Source organism: Nicotiana tabacum, chromosome 20 (genome assembly GCF_000715075.1).
Source record: "Nicotiana tabacum cultivar K326 chromosome 20, ASM71507v2, whole genome shotgun sequence".
NCBI lineage: Eukaryota > Viridiplantae > Streptophyta > Magnoliopsida > Solanales > Solanaceae > Nicotiana > Nicotiana tabacum.
Genome location: NC_134099.1, coordinates 2,182,878 through 2,203,571, shown reverse-complemented (window position 1 = coordinate 2,203,571; position 20,694 = coordinate 2,182,878). Strand labels below are relative to the sequence as shown.

Here is a 20,694-nt window from a genome sequence, read left to right as displayed (position 1 = left end):
TGTTATATGGGCGAGCTCCCAACTTCTTCAACTTAAAATTTAACAACCTCCATTCTATAGGCGGGCTCCTGACTCCAACAACAACTTAAAAATAATTCAGCCTCTATTCTCCAGGCGGGCTCCTGACTCCTTTAACTTGAATCATCTTCTTTCAACTGCTTCCCTCAAAACTGGTATCTTATTCCTCTGAAAACTGCTGGGGACAACACCGGTGTTTTATTCACAACTATGTTATTTTCCTTCTTCACAGACTACTTCCTTTAAAGTTAGTGTCTTCCTTCCACTTGGAACTACTTTCCTCAAGCTGGTGTTTTCACTTCTCTGAAACTTGCCGGGGATAATATTGTTGGGGAATTATCTTCCTTCTTTAAGACTAGTTACTTTCCTCCCTTTAACAATGGTAGGGATGATACTGATTCAAAGACCATTACCCTTAAAACTTGGGTTATCTTGCTTCTTTCAAGATTGCTTTCTTTAAAACTTGTATTCTTTCTCCCGTAAACTGCGGGGAATTCAACTTCCTTCAAAACTTGTGTTATCTTCCATCTTCCCCAAGTGAGTATCTGATTTCATGAAAATTTCTGCCCCAGTTTGATAATCTTCTTTGTGGCAATGTCTTCCTACTGTCAATAATATCTCTTTTCCCTGTTTCAAATCAAAGAGACATTTGTTAGTTTAAAATGTGGTGAGTGGTCGTGCCACTTCTGCTGGGGATGGTTTTTCCTTTTTTTCCTTTCTCTTCTTTGCTACAAAACTTGTTGGGGATGATATTATTTGTTGAGGATGATACTTCTGCTGGGGATGGTTTTTCTTTTCTCTTCCTTCCCTGCTCTGTGTTGTCCGACCATTGCGGAACTTGGTCGAGAATCTGTCAGAGTTGTTCCTGTATCTCGCAAATCTGTTGGGGATCCACATAACCTTTTAACTGTTGCTTTTTCCGTTTCTCTCCAACTTCCCTTGGAAATTTAGTCCTCTTGGGATCTAGACCCATTCATCATTTGGTCTTACGACAGACTTCTTTTCGCTTTGTCGCCTTATTTTGGCCTGTCCTATTTGCCTTTTTGCTTTGCACCATTTTGGCAACTGGTAGTAAGCTCTGAAAATCCTTTTCAAAAACAAATTGCTGGGGAGACAAAGTCTTTAAACCAAGAAATTAAAAAGTGATGATTTCAAAAAATAGAAAAAGAAGAAGTCTTTCTGAACAAAGGCTGGGGAGAAAGAAAGAAAAGAACTTATCTGGATGATATAACCGATCCCAACGATCATGTCGTGCATTCCGGATTAATCATCCCAGTCTATTGAATCAATCCTTCGGACAGCCTCATCTTGCTGGGGATAAACAATTACTCAACTCTTTACCAAATGCGGATCCTTCCCGCCAATCTTGTCCTGTCGCCTCATAGTGCCCTTCGAGGGGTTTTCACTAATAAGACTCTCTCATTTCTCTCAACTCCCGTCGTCTTGTGGTGCCTGTGAAGGTTTTCACCGATAAGACTCTTTCGTTTTATTTCTCTCATCTTCCGTTGCCTTATGGTGCCTGTGAAGGTTTTCACCGATAAGACTCTTTCATTTTAATTTATTTTTTAAGTTGGGGATCGGAGTGTTACCGATATGACTCTCTCTGCCGGGATTCTTTTCGGCTATCAATTCATTTCCAGTTTATGATCCTCTTCTCTGCTGGGGATCAGAGTGTTGTTTCCGACTTCCGTTTGCATGACTTGGCACTTCTCGGATACTGATCGGGAGGTCTTTTTTGGACATCAATATTGGTTTTTGTGTATGGCTAAAGGAAAAGGGGTATCAAAAGTTCAAAATAATTTGGAGGGGTGAAACAGTACAACTCTTGGAATCAAAATTTCTTTCCAAAATTATAAACACAACTTCTGCCCCAGTTCTTCTTGCTTGGGGATTTTTTTTTTGTTACACTATGACCGAGCCGTGAGGCGCCTACGTATCCTTCTTTGAGGAATCAAGTCAAACGTAGTTCCCAATTCCTTTGTTTTTCTTGTGACTTTTGTTGTGTTATATTTTTCTTTTCTTTTTTTTTCTTTTCATTTTCAATACTGATTTTGAGAGAGGGGTATGAAAGAATAAATAAAGCTCAAAAGGGGAAGCAAAGGTTAAAGTGTTTGGATAGAAGAAAGAATTGTCTCCGTCATTTCATTTTTCGATAAATGCCAAGTACAAACAAACAACAATTACAATTAAAAGAAATCATACATAATATCTCTTAACTGCGTCAGAATTGATAGTCATGTCGACGCATTTCCCTTCGATAACTGTTAAACATAAAGCGCCATTGGGCTTGCTCTGTTCAGATTGCGATAATCAACACACACCCTAATTTTTTCATCTTTTTGGCACGGGCACCACATTAGCCAACCAATCAGGATATCTAGTGACCCGAATAACCTTAGCATTCAGCTGTTTGGTTACTTCTTCCTTAATCTTTACACTCATGTCGGTTTTGAACTTCCTCAATTTTGCTCGACGGGAGGAAATGCCGGGTCAGTGGGCAATTTGTGAACCACTAGATTGGTGCTTAAATCCGGCATGTCGTTGTATGACCATGCAAAATGTTTTTGAATTCAATAAGTGCTTTGATTAGTTCTTCCCTGATGTTTGGTTCAATGTGGACGCTTATCTTAGCTTCCCTGATATCATCCGCATCCCCTAGATTGATGGCTTCTGTGTCATTTGAGTTGGGCTTGGTTTTTTTTTTTTTCAAATTGGCTCAACTCTCTGTTAATTTCTTCGAAGACCTCATCCTCATCGTATTCCGACTCATCATCACAATCTTGTACTATAAGTTCGAAATCAGATTGATTTTTTAGACTAGGTTGAAGATCCGTCGTACATGCCATGTCATTAGAACCAGTATAAAGAGAACTGTTCAGAAGAGAAAAAGAAGAAGAAAAATTAAAACAAAATAAGGAATGAAGAAAAAAACTTTCACTTTATTAAAATACGGGATAGCAAGGTTTCACACTTTGGCGAGCACAAAAAGAAATCTGGATTACAACCCTGGAATAATCCAGACAACAAGAAAGAAAATCAGAGCCCACTACCAAGACTCCCTTCGAATAGGAAGAGGAGTAGCCATTCAATTGTTGATTTTTGCTTTCAGCCCCATAAACTGTACATCCGCCTTGCTGGACCCTTCCCCCATCACCATAACTGGCTTGTTATCTACACACTGCACCACTGCTTTTCCACTGGTCGGTTTTTCTTTCGAACTATTTTCACTGGCACGGATCGTCATTACCGTTTGTGAGGGCTTCTTAAACTCCCCTCCCTTGTGTACTAGTTCGATCATGTGTGTCTCATGGTGCACCGGTAGCGGATTTTGATTAATGTTTGGTGCTTCTGGAGCCTGAACCTCGATCCTATTTGTATCAAGAAGCTCTTGCACGGCATTCTTCAACTTCCAACATTTCTCAGTATCGTGTCCGAGAGCCCCCGAACAATATTCACAGCTCGCTGACGGGTCAAGATTTCTAGGAAGGGGATTTGGCAATTTGGGCTTAATAGGATTCAACAGGCCTAACTGCCTCAATTTGTGGAACAGAGTAGTATAAGATTCTCCCAGCGGAGTATATTTCTGCTTCCTCTCATTCTTGAAAGCTTGATTCCCACGGAAACCTGACCCTGGAGGATTTCTATAGGCCCCCGGAGGTGGATATGTGTTTTGTGGATGTGGGTATGTGTTTTGTGGAAGTGGGTATATATTTTGTGGGGGAGGTGCATGCCATTGCGGGTGAGCCGGAGGCTGGGTATATGCTTGGGCGTGATAGACGGAAAAGCGTGGCTTTGATGGTGGGTAGTAGGGTTATGGAAGGCCATATGGCATGTGTGGGTAATTTGAGTGATGGGGTCTGGGCTGGTAGTGAGGGGGGAACCTCCGAATCTGGACCAAGTACCTGCCTCGACTGTTGCGACCTCCTCTTTTTTTTTCCCGAGCGCACCTCCCGTGCCGCTTTGGATAGCCTGAGTTGTGGCCTCGATTGCCGAATAGCTCATTATCTTGTTGGACCTGAGTCCCTCTTCTACCATACTGCCCATTTTTATTACTTCGTTGAAAGATTTACCAACTGACGTCACCAGGTGACCGAAGTAAGTTGGCTCCAAAGTTTGTAAGAAGTAGTCCATCATTTCACCTTCCCTCATTGGTGGATCGACTCCTGCCGCTTGTTCTCTCCAACGGAATCCGAATTCCCTGAAGCTCTCTCCAGGATTTTTCTCAAGTTTCAACAGTGTGAGACGGTCAGGGACGATCTCAAGGTTATACTGGAAGTGACCTGCAAATGCTTGTGCTAGATCGTCCCAGGTATACCACCTGCTAGGATCCTGCCTCGTGTACCATTCCAGTGCGGACCCGCTTAAATTTTGACCAAAATAAGCTATAGCAGCTCATCCTTTCCACTTCCCCCGGTCATCTTACTACAGAAACCTCGCAGATGTGCCATAGGATCACCATGTCCCTCATATAGATCGAACTTTGGCATCTTAAAACCTGCCGATAATTGAACATCGGGGAATGGGCACAAATCTTTGTAGGCCACACTGACTTGGTTGCCTAAACCATGGATATTCCTGAAGGACTGCTCCAGGATTTTCACTTTACGAAGCACTTCGTCCTACTCCGGATTCTTAGCCGGCCTCTCAGTTTCTGCCGGTAGGTGAAGGTGAGGGATGTAACTGTATGGCTAGGTTGCTTTGAAGGTGAGTTCAGGAGGGTAGTATTGGTTGTCGTGAACACTGGTTCATCGGATGATTTTTGCAATGTGGCGGGTGGAGGTGCCACGAAAACAGGAACATTTGGTGGGGGAGGGTTTTGTTTGGGTGGTGGAGCTTGGGGATTATAGGAAGTTTCCCCCTGATAGTATTGGGAAATGGGGAAGCTTGTTGATGGACCAGTGGGAGGGTGTTTCGGAGTCCGAGCCGGTGAGAGGGTAGGAGTAGGGGGAAGGATTGATGATGTTTGTCCGCTAGCCCAGGCTAGGTGCATCCCATCTATCTCTTGTCTCAACCTGTCTATTTCCTCCTTCATCATTTGCATCTCCGTCTTTTCCTCCTCAACACTTTTTTCCGAACCAGACATGCTTTTTGGAATGGGCCCTTTAGATCTTGTGTGGTAATGGTAATCTGCCAGAACGTTCTAACGAGCTAACCGTTTCGAAATCTTTCTCTGGATAAACAACAAACTTGTTAGCGTTAGAGTTTAATACATATTGCAATTTCACGTTGGGAAATGCAATGTTCCTAGGCAGTTTAACCATTTCTAACATGTCTTTGCTTCGACTGCATCTTAAAACCGCGGGCTTTGATGCAAGGCCCCTTTGCAGATCCTTAAAATCTTCCACGATCTGGTGGACATAAATCCTTATTAAGGTGATTAAGCAAAAATAAAATTTATTTGACTCAACCAATTAGCTATTTTTTAAAAAAAATATTTCACAGATAATAAGAAAGATCTGGTTCCGAACACGGCCTTTCAGCACTTCAGGAATGAGGATTTTAAGGCTGTGAGGGTCAACCGATCAAAACTCTAAAGGATGATCAAAAGTGACCGTTTATGCAAAGTCAGCCTTCTGGCGTCCCTTTCGGGAATATTCGGCTATTCTTGCAAAAAACGGCATTACCCGACTTATTTATGTTGACAATTAAAAATGAAATTTTTTGGCTATTTTTGCAAAAGGGGAGGTTGGACCCGATGAGGGTTGCCTACGTATCTCACATCCTGTGAGAATTAAACCGGCGTAGTTCGGGCCACGACAATAAACTAATTCTGACAACAAGACTTGTTTAAATAAATCACACTAAAAAAACGTTTTTTTTTCACAAAATTTTGGCAGAGTTCGCCGGTAACTCAGAATTATCTTTCTACACTGCTATTTTCTTTCCTCAAAAGCTGGTCAACATGCAAGTCCGAAACAAATAAATGCACAAGTAGAAGCAAGTAAGATGCATCAGGATGGTTGTTTTTATTTTTGGTACACCTGTCCTAGACAGACCCAACCCCTGTGTTGAGCCTCCAAAGTCAAATGCACGTGATGCAAACAAACGTTCCTACTAGGGATCCGACATGAAGCTGAGTTATTCTAGGTTCATAACCTGGGTATCTGTTCTAGACTGTGTACCCGAGCAGACAACTCGAGTCGAGGAGGGGGCTACGTACCGGGGACCCGCGGGATCGTCCGGCTTTGTAACTTGTCCGACCTCTTTCTTATTTCAAGGTATGAAACTAATAGAATAGGGAGTCTCGACCAGCAAGCTCCTCCCCGGAGGTAAGAAGAGAAGGGTTTCGGCACAGTTTATATACAGTTCAGATAATATCAAAGCGGTAAGAGCAGCATTTAGCACATTAGGCCCAAACATGTAACAAAAATCAGATAAAGCCAAATATAACAATTTATCTAAGCTCGAATTCTGAACCCTGAACCAGAGATTCTGGGTTTGTTCCCCAGCGGAGTCGCCAAAGCTGTCACACCTCCTTTTTCACCCGCGCCCCCGCAAAGGGGTGCGGAAGGGGAGTTTTTCCAATTAAAGGACAATCGAAACGAGATTTTATTTAAAGATTCAGAGTCGCCACTTGGGAGATTTGTGGTGTCCCAAGTCACCGGTTGAATCACGAATCGAGGAAAAGAATAACTCTATTTAACAGTCTGCGCACCAGAAATCTGGATAAGGAATTCTGTTAACCCGGGAGAAGGTGTTAGGCATTCCCGAGTTCCGTGGTTCTAGCACGGTCGCTCAACTGTCATATTCGGCTTGATTATCTGATTTTATACAATTATGAACCTACGTGCAAATTTTAACTGTTTACCGCTTTGTTATTATTTATTCAAAGAATTGCAACGTCGTGAGAATGCATCTCGAATTGCGCCACATAAATGTACCCGCAATTTTCGATACATTCCAACTTCGTTGAGATTTGGATTTGGGTCACATAAATGTGCACCCGAGTTTAAGAAAGTAAACAATTTAAAACGCCAGAAGTGACTTGCGCGTTGTTGTCTTTTGGGGAAGGCCGTGGAATTGGCTAAACGGTCTGTCCCTAAGTCTAAGTATTTTAAAACAAATATCTATTGAGGGCCCCGCAATTTTGTATTTTTTATTCGGCGAGGCTTATCTCATTTTTTATTCAAGGATATCCTAAAGCGACTATGATTTTCTACTTTATTCGTCTTTTAAAAAAGAAATCCTAATTTATTCACTGAGATTATACAGATTATTCAAACGTGCTTAACAATTAGAATCGAGGAGAAGCCGTATTTACTTATTAGAAATTAATGAAATAGTGATCCATAGAATCCTAGTTTAAGACTCAGAATACTTATGTATTAGATACTGGAAACACGATCGTGAAAACCCGGTTATTTTTAGGTTGATCCGAACTAATATTACTAATTGGCATTAATGAACCTGCTATTGAAATAGAGAACACGATTATCATATGGATTCAACTTATGCTACCTAAATCAAATTGACCAACTTATTGATCAAAACTTAACAGACTTGACCATTGCTTCACTGACTTATACTGAAACACTAATATTAATTTGGGAGGACCATTTGAGTTCACATGCCAATCAAACTAAAAGAAACTTACTCATGAGAAATGGTTTAAGCCCTGAACTAATATTAACTGTTATGTCAAAATTCCAACTACTGAAGCACGTTTGGCTTAGAAATGAACTTGTGTGGTCAGCGCCTCCTGCTTTCAACTTGATTGTAATTTTAAACTGCTTTTGGTTCTTAAATTTTAAACAGCCAAATGCTCAACTAAATAAATACTAACCATACTAAGTCTAAAGCTAGAATAACCATAAATCAACAGTCCAGCAGCCTACATAATTCAACTTAATCAATCTAGTTATACACCCCAATTAATTACAGCATACAGCAAACCAAACTACATAAGTTATATAAAAACATAATGAAATTATGAGGACAACAGATCTACGACAGAAAACTTCAGTTTCATTTTCGCTATTCCGTCAGGAGACAATACATTGAAACAGTCTGAGATGTGTACCTGGAAATCGAATCAAATAGAAAAAGAGAGGTCAGCATCAAGTAGTCAACTGGTATTCAACAATCAACAAGCAGTAGTAATGGGCAGAAATCAACAACAGCCCAGAGCTTAACTCGAGCAAACCAGGAATAGTATAACTATGAATCCAGTAGAAACCAAAAAAAAAAAGAACACCCAAACACAACCTTGACCAAACAACCTGGTATTGAATTTTGATTCAAACAAACAGATCGAAACCTATAAACGACTCCAAGTATAGAGCAGAAGTAAAAGGAAGAAAGGTTCTAGCTATTTCAGCTCCCAAAACTCTCCAAAATGAATTCTGCCCCTGTATATCCAGTGTATCCAGAGTGTATATCGAGTGTATACTTCTCTCTCCGCCCCCCTTCTTTCTTCTCTATGTGTTCTATTTAAGATCAAACTCGCCTCCCTCTTTTCAGATTTTCTCCTTTACAGCTTGTATATCCTCTCACATGTATCCCTTTTGCCTTTTATCATTATGCTCCCATGTTATTATGTTGTGTTCCCCACTAATTATTAAACAAATGCATTATTTTAATGGTACATTAGTACTTAGTGGACAGAACACTCAAACTACCCATTTCTTCATGTTTTCAATTCCCAAATTACCCCCTCGAATCTCTGAAATTACTATCATAATCGTTCGACTAAGGCCTTGGGAGTTTTAATTAGTTACAAAATGAGGCAAACATCACAGTGCAGATAAATATGAGTGAAAACAATCAAACAGTAAACACACACTGGAAAAAGATGAAAATCCGGATTTTTAGCACAAATTAGAAACAATTCAACTATAAGACAACCTGACTTCTAATGCTCAGTGGCGATTTTTGATTATAACTAAAAGAAAAATGAAGCATTCAAGCCACTGAATCACAACAAAGAAAAGCAACCTAAAATCTAAAATCATACACTTAAAGACACGGACAATAACAACAATAAGACTAACAATTAATCGATTGAATTACTCAAACGAACATTGGAGTATTTAAACTAACAAGAATCAGAAAAAGAGGCGGGATATTTACTGGATTAAGAACCTATAATTAAATTAAACTAAAACCTAAAGAAGAACCTAATTACAGCTTAACAAAGATAATCAAATAAAAAGAAAATGGAGAAACTAAGAAGAACTTACTGGTTTTTGGATCCCACCAGCATGCCTTTCGAAATTGACTTCCAATTAGTATTATCTGTCTATTTCGTCAAAAATAGGCTTATAATACTAACTAGAACTCATTCGACCCTGGCAGCCCTCGAAACAGTCTCGAACTGTTCGAACCCTAGATCCGCCATTCAACGAGTTTTACTCGGATTCGGGATGAGGAGGTCAAAGGGGATTACTGGGTGTTAGTTTGGGGCTGATTGGGTAGGTTCGCGTTTTGCTTGATTCTTCGATCGAAGATTCGAAACAGGCTGGGATGATTCGAGGTCAAAGGGGTATAGATTTGGACTGAAGGGGTCAAAGTGGTTTAGGGGTGTGAGTTTGAGGGCCATCGAACCTCAGGCCGCCGGGTTTTCAGGCGAAGGGAACGAGGGCGGCTAGGGTTTGGTGGGTCATTTGATTCGTCTCTGAAAGAGACGACTAGGGGGGTTGGAAATGAGAGGGGGTAATGGGTCTGGGGTGTTTTGGTATAATAGATTGAAAGGGTTAATGTGAGCCGTTGGATTACAAAAATCTAACGGCTGTGATCAAACCCAAGCGAAACGGGGTCGTTTCGTCTAAGTGCTGGGGCGGGGCGGGTATAGGAACGGGTAAAGGAGAGATGATCTTGGCCGCTGATGGATTGGGATGGACGGCTGAGATTGGATGTGACAGATACGATGTCGTTTGGACCTCGTATTGCCAGGTCGGTTGGACGGGGTAAGAGGGGTATTCGGACTGGGCCTGGACCTATTGTTTGGGCCTGGTTTGAGTTTATAAACTCTTTCTTCTCTTGTTTCTTCTGCTTTTTTCTTTTTCTTTTTTTCTTTTTTAAATCCTAATAAATTGTAAACCCAAAAATTAGCTTAGAAAATACTAATTAACCCCTAATAATAATTATCACCCAAAATTAAATACAAAGACAATCACACAATTTGAAATTAAACACTAAAATGCGAAGTACGTTATTTTTCGATTTTTTATTTTCGTAAAACAAATTACTGTTTAATTAATCCTAAATTGTAAATGCAAATGCAACACATATATTTTTGTATTTTTCAGTACTAAACATTCATGGAAAAATGCCAATAATACAAGAAAAATAAAACAAAATTCACAACAACTGCAAACAAACAAAATTATTTTGTTTTGAATTTTTGGGAGTAGTTCTAGTAGGGCAAAAATCACGTGCTCACAGTTAGTAGTTAAGGGTGCCTCAAGCAAAGCTTCACTTGGGCCTAGCACATTTTCCTTTGATCTTATGGTCAAAAATAAATTGTTGTTATTAGGATGGTGAAAGTAGTGACTTTGAGACTCTTGTGTTGACCGATAATCATCAAGTGGTTTTTCGGGACCATTGTGTGCTCAAATCTTATCTAAGGTCGTTGTGGGCCCTCGACTCTGCGTCTTTAGCAATCCCATAGCTTGTGTGGTGAGTAAACGCATTGCAAGCCCAAGTCCCGAGCCATTGGTCTAGAACTTGCCCTGAATGTTTGTTGAGGCGAAATCCTAAGTGAATTTTGACTTGAGAGATGATTATAGGCTCTCATTGGTCCAAATGATACCCTCTCTTGGAACCTAATCTTTTTTTTAGCACATGGCAAAAGTATAAGTTTGAGAGGAGAGACGAAGATTGCAACAAAGTGGTAAAAGGCACAAAAATAAAGAAAAGTAAAGGCAATGAAAAAGCAAAAAAAGCAAAATGGCAAATAGAATGTTTAATATGAAAAAGAACAAAAAGGGATTCAAGAAAAGCAAAGAATGAAAGGTGTGGAAAGTTAAAAAAGGAGAAAAGGTTTGAAATGTATAAGAAAGAGTGACAGTGTGTCTCTCTAACCCCTCGAAAATAAGTGAAACGACTCAAAGAGTCAAGTGAATGTGTGCCAAATGAATCAAAAGAAGTGTTTAAGGGAAGATGGAACCTACTTAGACCAAAACATTTCCTACCCTGAACCAAAAGCCTTCACAATATCTCCACAAAAGCCTTATATGATCTTGAGTTGAATGAAGCTTACATTAGTGGATACTCACATAAGGGGCAAGCATATGGTACTTAGAGACGGACTTGTGACTTTTTCTTGAGAGAGATGAGAGAATTTCAATTATCCTCGTTCTGAGTGCCACTATCTTAAAGGTGAGGATTGCTTAGGGAGAGTTGAGGATGTGTGAGTTTGGGTTCCACAATGACCGAAGTAATAGAAAAGAGTTCTTTGATGTGTTCAGTCAATTCTTGATGCTCTTGTGTCGCACTTAATCCATGGTGTTTAAATGAGTAAAAGTTGTTAATGATTCATTTTTATTGAGGGCAATTGTTAGTCCCAATTGATGCTAGATGAGGTTACTTTAGAACAACTGGAAATTTCTTGGATTTTTCCTTAAGGGGTGGGTCTTATTTTGTTTGTTTGAGGACAAGCAAAAGCTTAAGTTTGGGGGAGTTTATAACTAGGGATTTTAATACATTTTATACTCCTTCTTGCTTAAGTTTTGATTAGAAAGTTGTACAAAATAGTCCCAAAAGGCTCACAAGTTGTGCTTGATTGCAGTTTTGATCAACAAAGGGACACGATGTCAAAGATCAGCTCAAAAGGAGTGAAACTTGCACAAGTGCCAAAGACAAGACAAGCTCAGGCAAAGCAGGCCCAGTGCGGCCGCACACCATTCTGTGCGGTCCGCACTAGGAGATTCAGAAAGGTTGATTTCCAGGCAAAGATGCAATGCAGACGCACTAGGTTTTGTGCGGTCCACACTGAAGGCAATGAGGCCGCACTCGATTTAGTGTGGTCCGTAGAACCCAAGATTAGAAAGGTGCCAGATTTGAGGATTGAAGCCTATGCGGTCTGTGATCCATTTTATGCAGACCGCACTAGAAGCCTATGCGGTCGTAATCCATTATGTGCGGTCCGCATTGCCCAAGTTCAGAGAGCTGTATTTTCAAGTTTAGAGCCCTAGTGCGGCCGCACACCATTTTGTGCGGTCCGCACAAACCCTGCAGAGGCATTTTTGTCCAGAATTTTCAGCTTAGTATAAATAGCTTCTTTTCCCATTTTTAGGGTATTAGATAGTTTTTGTAACGTAGTTGCGCTCGTGGGTTCGACTTTCTTAGCCATTTTGGGCAATTTTATCTACTTTTCATCATTGAATCTTGTTATTTACCTTAGTGATTAATTAATATGAGTTGTTCTTCATCTATTTCTTGCTTTTCTTCTTTAATTATAAGTAGCTAGACCCATAAGCTAGGGTTGTGGCTCAACCCTAGTATGGATAATTGATGGGTCTTGTATTTTAGGGCTAGATTGACTATGGGTGTTTGATATTTGGACCAATTTCATGGTTAATTGCTGAATTAGTGGTTGCAAACACTAGTTTGTGTTTAGTTTACTTGAGCTCTTCTTGAGAAAGAGATCTTAAGTATCTGAAATTGGTCCAACAAGGAATTGGGGCGTACTCAAGATATTAATAGCCCCAATTAAAGGGTTAAACCTCGAGAGAGTAAAACCCGACTTGAACCCTAGTTGCTTGTGCAAATTTTCATACCCAATTGGTCTTGAGAAAGTCAATTCGGGCAAAATCACTCGAACCACCGAGAGGTGTAGAGTGGATAAAGTCGTGCAACGGTTATATCATACTCCCCAATTATGTCAATCATGCCTTAGACTCAAGTACCCGTCAATTGACCACCTAGGCGAAAGTCATTACCCTAGTGCCTTTTAAACCATTTGAACAACCCGTAGCATTAACTCTTAGCTTAATCTAGTTGCATTTACCATTTGTAGTTGATAATAGTAGAAGTAAAACGAAAACCCCAAAAATGATTAGAAGTGTAATTTGGAACACATACGCAATCCTAAACTAGATAGATACTCGATTCCAAATTCTAGCTCTCTGTGGAAATCGATCCCGACCCTAAATCGGGTAAAAGCTGCTCTGACCCTCTCTCGCTACTCAATAGTAGTGAGGAGTAGGCCGCGGTCACTTTTTGGCACCGTTGCCGGGGAGCTAACAGTTTTGGCTATCTATTTAGTTAGTTTTGTGTATTGTTCTTCTTTCCTTCTTTGTTACTAACTTGTTTGTGTCACAACTCCAACAGTGAACTTTCCAAGTTCCTCCATAGTAAACACAACAGTAGGTTCTCTATGAACTATTTCAATAGGTTTAAGAATTGTTTTTGATGGATTTTGAGCATGTTTGTTTGTGAGCACTCTGGTAGCGTATGTAGTGGGTAGGTTAGAGTTTAAATTCGTCTCTCCTACAGTGGCATGTATCAAAGTAGAGAGAGAAAGCAAATAATGTAACTGAATAGCGAATTAGTGGCTTAGGGGCAGGAGGTAGCCAAATTAGATATTTTACTATAAACATTAAAAGGTATCTATAGAATATAATTTTTTAAATGATATTTATTTAAAATAAATAAGGTGTTAGCTTTTGCAATAGGAGGTAAAAATTCATTTATTTTTTCTTTTGTTAAATCAGATGCGGGCCTCAAAGTAATTGGTTTGTGTTACTAGAGAAATTGAGAAGAGAGTTGGGCTGATTAATTTTCAGTAGTCTGTAGCTAAAAAACCCCATATCATATAAAAATAATTGAGTATTTTAGGTGGCCCATTTATTTAAGAAATCATGTAAAAACATGATTAGAAAATCATGTTTCTTTCACTAAGATCCAACAAAGTGAACTTCTTTAGTAATAATATTTCTGATAACTTATTTATTTTAGTTGAATGCTAGGCAAGTAGTAGGCGCGCTTTATTTTTTTTATTTTTTATTTATTCACGGACTCGTTTGCATTACATGACATTTAGCATTCAACAAATTAATTAAATAATCTCATACCATATTCTTTAGTTTTCGTTAATATTTAATTTAATTAATCCTTTGCTAAAATCGCAGATTCGCTTGCGTAGCGCGATAGTTGACATTTGATGAATTTCAAAATTAATTTTCTCACATGTAGTAATTTTCCCCAAAAGTAATAACTTGTCATGACTGCAGATTCACTTGTGTAGCGCTATTATGACAAAAAATTAATAAATCTCATCTGGATCACGCATTCACTTGCGTAGTGTGGTTACGACATCTTATTATTCAAAATATCTTTTAATAATTCTAATTATCAAGCAATAATAGCGGACATAGGAAAAAAATATGAAAACCATATAAAACACAGTTTGTCCAAAATTAATTCAAGCCAAATATAAGTCAATAAAAGTGACTATGCTAGAACCACGGGACTCGAAAAATGCCTTATACTTTCTCTCCGGTCAACAGAATTTCTTATCTGGACTTTATTTTCGCAGACCAATAGTAATAATAGAGTCAAATATTCTTTTGACTAGGGATTCAAATAAAAGGTGACTTGGAATACTTAAAAATCAATTTCAAGTAGCGACTTTGTAAATAAAATAATTCATACTCAACTTTGTCACTTTAATTGAAAAAACTCTTTAATCCGCACGATCCGTAACATATGTATCTTTTTTGGGTAAAAAAGGAGTGTGACAACTCTGACGACTCTGCTAGGGACAACCAGAATTCGAGCTTGTATATATTGATTTTTATTTGACTTTATTAATTTTATATATAATGTGATTTATTTGTACCTAATGTGCTACTTGTCCACTTGAATTTTCAAACATATTCGAAGCATGCTAAGTGAAAAATACCCAAGTGAAAAAGGAAAACAAAAATAAAAAAAGAAAAAAAAGCAAAAGAAAAAAAAAGTAACGCAGAAAAACAGGTCAAAACAACAGGAAAACCGGCACTCCGACAAGCCACCCAAACTCCAGCTCTATATTTGTTCTCTTTCTTCTTCTTTTTTTTTTCTTTTTTTTTCCTCTTTCACTTTCACATTTCACTTAAGTTTTTTCTTTTTCTTTTTTGGGTATATATATTAAAAAAGCTACATTAGTCTTTTAATATCTTTCATAAGTTTGTTATCTTTTTTTCGTCACAACAAATATAAAAAGAGCAGTCTGATACACAAATTATCTCTCATTCATGCAGTATTCGGGGAAGGGTTGCATTTCTAAAAGGTGTAATGTAGACAACCTATTATAATACAAGTATTAGTGATTACTTCTACGATTCGAATGCGTAACTACAAACATTAGTAGTTATTTTCACGACTCGAATGTCTGACCTATAATACAAGCATTAATGATTACTTTCACGGTTCCGACGAGGACCTACACACCACAAGAAGTGTTACACCTTACAACAAAATATCTACCTTTCACTCTCTCTACTAAAATAAAACTCTCACACTACAGAATCCACTATCAAACAAAGATTTTCAAGGAGAAGGACCCTACCATTTTAACACACTATTTGTTTAATCATTATCACTCTCTTAATCATTATTATTGTTATTATTGTTATTTTATTATGTATTTTTATGGTACTAATATATCGGCTCCTTTTGCTTTTTTGAGTCGAGGGTCTCCTAAAAATAGTCTCTCTATCCTTCGGGGTAGGGGTAAGGTCTGCGTACATATTACCTTCTCTAGACCCCACTTATGAGATTATACTGGGTGGTTATTGTTGTTGTCTATTTTTTTTTTTCATAAAAGCAATAAAAACCAACAAAAAATTACACTTCTCAGTACCCAAAGCTTCAAAAAGCAGCTACTAAATGCTACTACTAATATTCGAATAAAAGTAAAAGCCCCACTTTTATTTTTATTAATTAAATAATAAAAGTAGAATGAAGTGAAACATAAAAAAGCAGTGGAAAATTAAAGTGAAGAATCAGTTCTTGAATTTGGCTCAGTAGTAATGGGGGTTTCTATTCCTATACTTGTAATAGTGATTGCCTTTCACCTTATCGCCTTTGTTCTTGCCGTCGGTGCTGAACGACGTCGTAGCACGGTACCCTCTATATAGCTTATATTCTGTTTTCATTGATCTTTCTTTTTTTGCTTTTGTTTCTGGATATAGGTAAAGATTGAACTTTGTGTTTGTGTGTGTGTTGTGAATATGTTTTTTTTTTTCTGGGTATAGTTAAAGCCTTAAAGGTTGAACTGTTTTGTTTTATTTGCTACATAGTCTAGCTATATATTTTTTTTTTGGTGTTTTTTTTTCCTGGGTATATTTAAAGATTTGATTTTTTTTTTCATTTCTGGTTGTAGTTACAGATTGAACTTTTTGGTTTTATTTGCTTCATATCTAGTTAAAGATTAATTTTTTGGTGCTTTTTTTCCTGGTTGTAGTTAAAGATTTGATTATTTTTTTCCATTTCTGGTTGTATTTAAAGATTGAACTTTTTTGGTTTTATTTGCTTTATAGTCTAGCTATTGATTAATTTTTTGGTTTTTTTTCCTGGGTATAGTTAAAGATTTGGTTTTTCTTTTCATTTCTGGTTGTAGTTAAAGATTGAACTTGTTAGTTTTATTTGCTTCATGGTCTAGTTAAAGATTAGATTTTTGGTGTTTTTGTTTTCTGGGTATAGTTAAAGATTTAATTTTTTTTTTTCATTTCTGGCTGTAGTTAAAGATTGAAAATTTTGGGTTTTTTTAGTGAATTTTTTGGTGTTGTTGTTTCTGGGTATAGTTAAAGATTTGATTTTTTCCCCATTTCTGGTTGTAGTAATAATTTTCTTTTTTAGTATTTGAGTGTATTTAAAGAATGGATTTTGAATGTTGTTTTTGTGTTTCTGAAGGCGAAAGTGCAACCGGATGAGTATGATGAAAGGACGTACTGTGTGTATGGAACAGATGCTTCCACGGTGTATGGATTGGCGGCGTTTGGGTTGCTTCTGATTAGCCAAACGTTGGTTAATTGCATTACTAAGTGTTTATGTTTTGGAAGAGGAATGATGGGTGGTAGTTCTACTACCTGTGCCATTTTCTTCTTTGTCTTCTCCTGGTAAGAATATCATTACTGTTTCCCCCCAGCTGAATAGCCTGAACTACATTCTTTTGCCACTATTTTCATGTTCTGGTTGTAGTTCATTCACCACCTAGAGTTATGAAATATTTATGTGTAATAGGTACTGAAGTTGTTTTTGTTAATTGGGCTTGATTGTTGCTGTTTGGGTTGGTGGAGCCGTATTTGTTTCAAGTGTTGATGTTTGCTTAGTTACTTTGCATATATCTGTGTGTTCATCTGCTCATTGAATAGCGTCTATGTGTCTATACGGCCTAACCTGTTTGCTTAGGTTAGCTAGGTGTTGTATTATGTTATGTTACTCAAGTATTTTAATTTTGTTTTCTCCAGAAACTCATTATTTTTTTGTTGCTTCTAGCCTTGAGCTTTTCCAGTGTGGTCAAGTTAAGTGCTAATTAGACGCTGGAATAGCAATGTTTATCAGGCAGCAGTATATGCCATTTCTTCTCCTTTTGGATCAGATTGAAGAGATAGGAAGTTAAGATTGACTACTTCTGCAATTATAAACTAATTAAGGGATCATACCTTGTTGAAACTTAATCTTGCCGTAGAGTAACAGTAGTCGTGTGTTGAATGTTCCAGAATTTGGTTACTGACCTTACTCTTCCCGTCTGTTTGCACCATTTCAGGGTGAAGTAATTTACATTGTTTTTGTTCGAGCCGAAACGGTGCCATTAGATAATTTGACCTTTATAGCATGACACTAAATTGTGATTGTACTTGTGCACTAGGTAAAGAAACACTCACCAATATAACTTTTGCACTGGGGAAATTGATTCATTAAATTGTTTTTGAGTAGCTATGATACCTGTAACAGGCGCAAACCCTCAATGAATCTTTGAGATGTTTGCCCCATCTTACATGCAGGATTTTAAGTGGTTTAATAGATAAAGATAATGAAACTATTTTGGAGTTCCTCTGAGGTGAATCTTGACATTTTGCATACGGCAGTTGATCCTGTTTTCTCATGATCTATGAGCCTTATTACCCTCTGCAGGGTAGAAGGAAGCGTGAGACAATGCTGTATGTGTACACAAGTTAATTAGGAAGAAACACGAATAGTATTTCCATGTATATTGTCACAGAATTTGAAAGAGGAAAGTTCAACGATCTAGATGTGCTTCAAATTCCAGAGATTTCTGATGTTAAAGCATTGGCAAACGATTGTGTTTATCTGGTCCCCATATTTGGATTCCTTTAGCTATAGGGATAATTCTTGCCTCAACTGCGTGTTGTGCTTTTATCATAGTGAAAAAGCACATGCACATTTGTGTGAGGCTCATACTCTTTATATTTTAGCTTATACATCCCGAGCCTAAGTGCGTTGCATAGTTAACCTTCCAGGCAGTTAGTTGTTATAGTTGTTAAGTGTCTGGGGAGGGTAGTGTACAGCAGTCCTAACCCAGCTCCTCCAGAATTAAAAATGGTAAAGAAGCTGAAGACTACAAAAGGGATAAGAAGGATGTTAAATATTTAATTGTACACGATGTTTGCACCAAACCAAATAACTTAATCTTAGTAGTTACACATTGAACTGGGAATACATATCACTTAACAATGGTTGAGTCATGAGTGACAAATGAGTGTATAAAAGACACTTGTCTTGCATTCATTTGTTTGGTGTAAACTCTGTGTGCAACTAAGATTTTACCAGGACAATTAGCATAGAACCACATGGTTTCGATGGCGATGATTGAATGTGGTGATGACAGGTGATGTCTAGTTTAATTAGTTTGCTAGTGCGTGAGGCTGTTCTGATTTGGTTTTAATATTTATGGTGGATAAAAGCTTCAACAAACACTCATATGAAAAAGAATATAATACTCCATTGAAGTGATACGGAGATTGTTGAAGGTGCCGAACTAAAATTAGTAATCCCTTACTTGAAATGATGCAGATGTAAGTTAAGATGCAAATAATATGCAAAGGCCTGTTAAAAGTCAGCATGACGAAATAAGAGTGTAGTTCAACCTCGTTCCCCAGAAAATGAAAAGGGGGAAGTGGGAGGGCGGAGGGGGAATTGGAGCAAAATTCAGGGAGATACTTTGATTACTTTTGATGTCTCCTCTATCAAATTCTTATTACCTTTCCGCACATAGTCTCTGACCACTGTTTCACCACGGTTGCATTTTTCTGTCACTTGATTTAACGCAGCAATTGATCTTTTTCTCCTGCTTCTTAACCTCCATCAAAATTCTACTAGAAGAGTCACTGGAACTTGAGGGCACTAGAATTACATAAAGCTATAGCTGACTTCCTCTTTTGAATGACAAACAGGGTTAGCTTTTTAGGAGCAGAAGCATGCTTATTGGCAGGATCAGCAAAGAATGCATATCATACAAAATATCGCGGGTTTTTCCAAGCTGACCACCTGTCATGTGCCACCCTCCGAAAAGGTGTATTTGCAGCTGGCGCTGCCCTGACGTTATTATCAATGATCGGATCCATTTTCTACTACTGGATACACTCAAAGGCTGATACCGGTGGATGGCAAAAGCACCAAAATGAAGGACTTGGAATGGCAACTTCTAATTATACTGAATCAACTGAAAGAAAGGGCTGAATCCTTGTTTCTTCCAAATGTCCGTTACATTTACAAATCGAACAAGGTATTTCATTGAGGAACTTAAACATGAAGAGTTCTTGCTTTCGTTTTGTTCCACCCTTACATACATAATATATCATATATATGTAGTACTTAGGAATTTAAGTGTATGCATATTAGCAGCGTATCCGCGTCCTGTCTGTAACGGCTTTTATTAGATGTCAAATGTATCCATATGAACAATGTAAGCCTTCTTTTCTGGGAAGGTAACAGTGTATGAACTCTGTTTTTCTTGGTAGTGCACTGGAAGAGAGTACAATTTTACAGTCTGAACTAATCTTCTGCAGTTTATTTTGTAATAATATTTTAATTGAACAAACTAAATATCTATAACTTTCTGTAGGATAATCCAGACCACATACCGTTCGAAGCGTGGAAACTAGATTTCAAGGGCTACAACTTTTGTTAATATATCATGCTCCAGTTCAGTATATGTTGAGTGTAATGCAGTAGTAGAAGTTCTCTACCAAGTCTAAAACCTATTCCCAACTAGTAGGTATCGCCTATATGGATTTTTCTCTTCCATTATATCTAATTTTTAGCTAAGTCTGTATTGATTCCAAGGATTTGTAGGTCTTTCGAGATAACTTCCTTCCACGTGATTTTAGGTCTACCCCATCTCCTTTTCACACTTTCCCGACCATAGTTTCATACCTACGGATCAGTGCATCTGTAGGTCGACTCGGGACATGATCGAACCATCTCAAGTGAAAGAATGTGTGCTACTTGCACCTTCTAGGGAATGTACTCATTTTCAACCTTATCTAATCCTGCGTGATCACACCTCGATCTTAGCATTCGTATTTATGCCACACTCATCTTGTGAATATGCTGAATTTTGTAGCCCAACTTTCACTACTATATAATATTAACACAAAGTAAGAAAAAAAAAATAGAAAACTTGAAACATAGAAATTATACAAAAATACAAATTCATAATAGGTATCCATAGCAATTGGAAACTAATGTACTATTTGCATCTATGCCCATCCACATAGTTTATTA

General features: G+C 38.1%; 1 protein-coding gene across 1 annotated transcript; it reads left to right on the top strand.

The window, feature by feature from the left end:
• The first annotated feature begins 15,783 nt into the window (after window positions 1-15,783).
• On the top strand, window positions 15,784-19,958 carry LOC107798070 (uncharacterized). The gene is made up of 3 exons (XM_016621024.2): window positions 15,784-16,067; window positions 16,858-17,063; window positions 19,362-19,958. Exons 1-3 carry the CDS (start codon window positions 15,975-15,977, stop codon window positions 19,645-19,647), a joined length of 585 nt encoding a protein of 194 aa, XP_016476510.1. The 5' UTR covers window positions 15,784-15,974; the 3' UTR covers window positions 19,648-19,958.
• The last annotated feature ends 736 nt before the right edge of the window (window positions 19,959-20,694 follow it).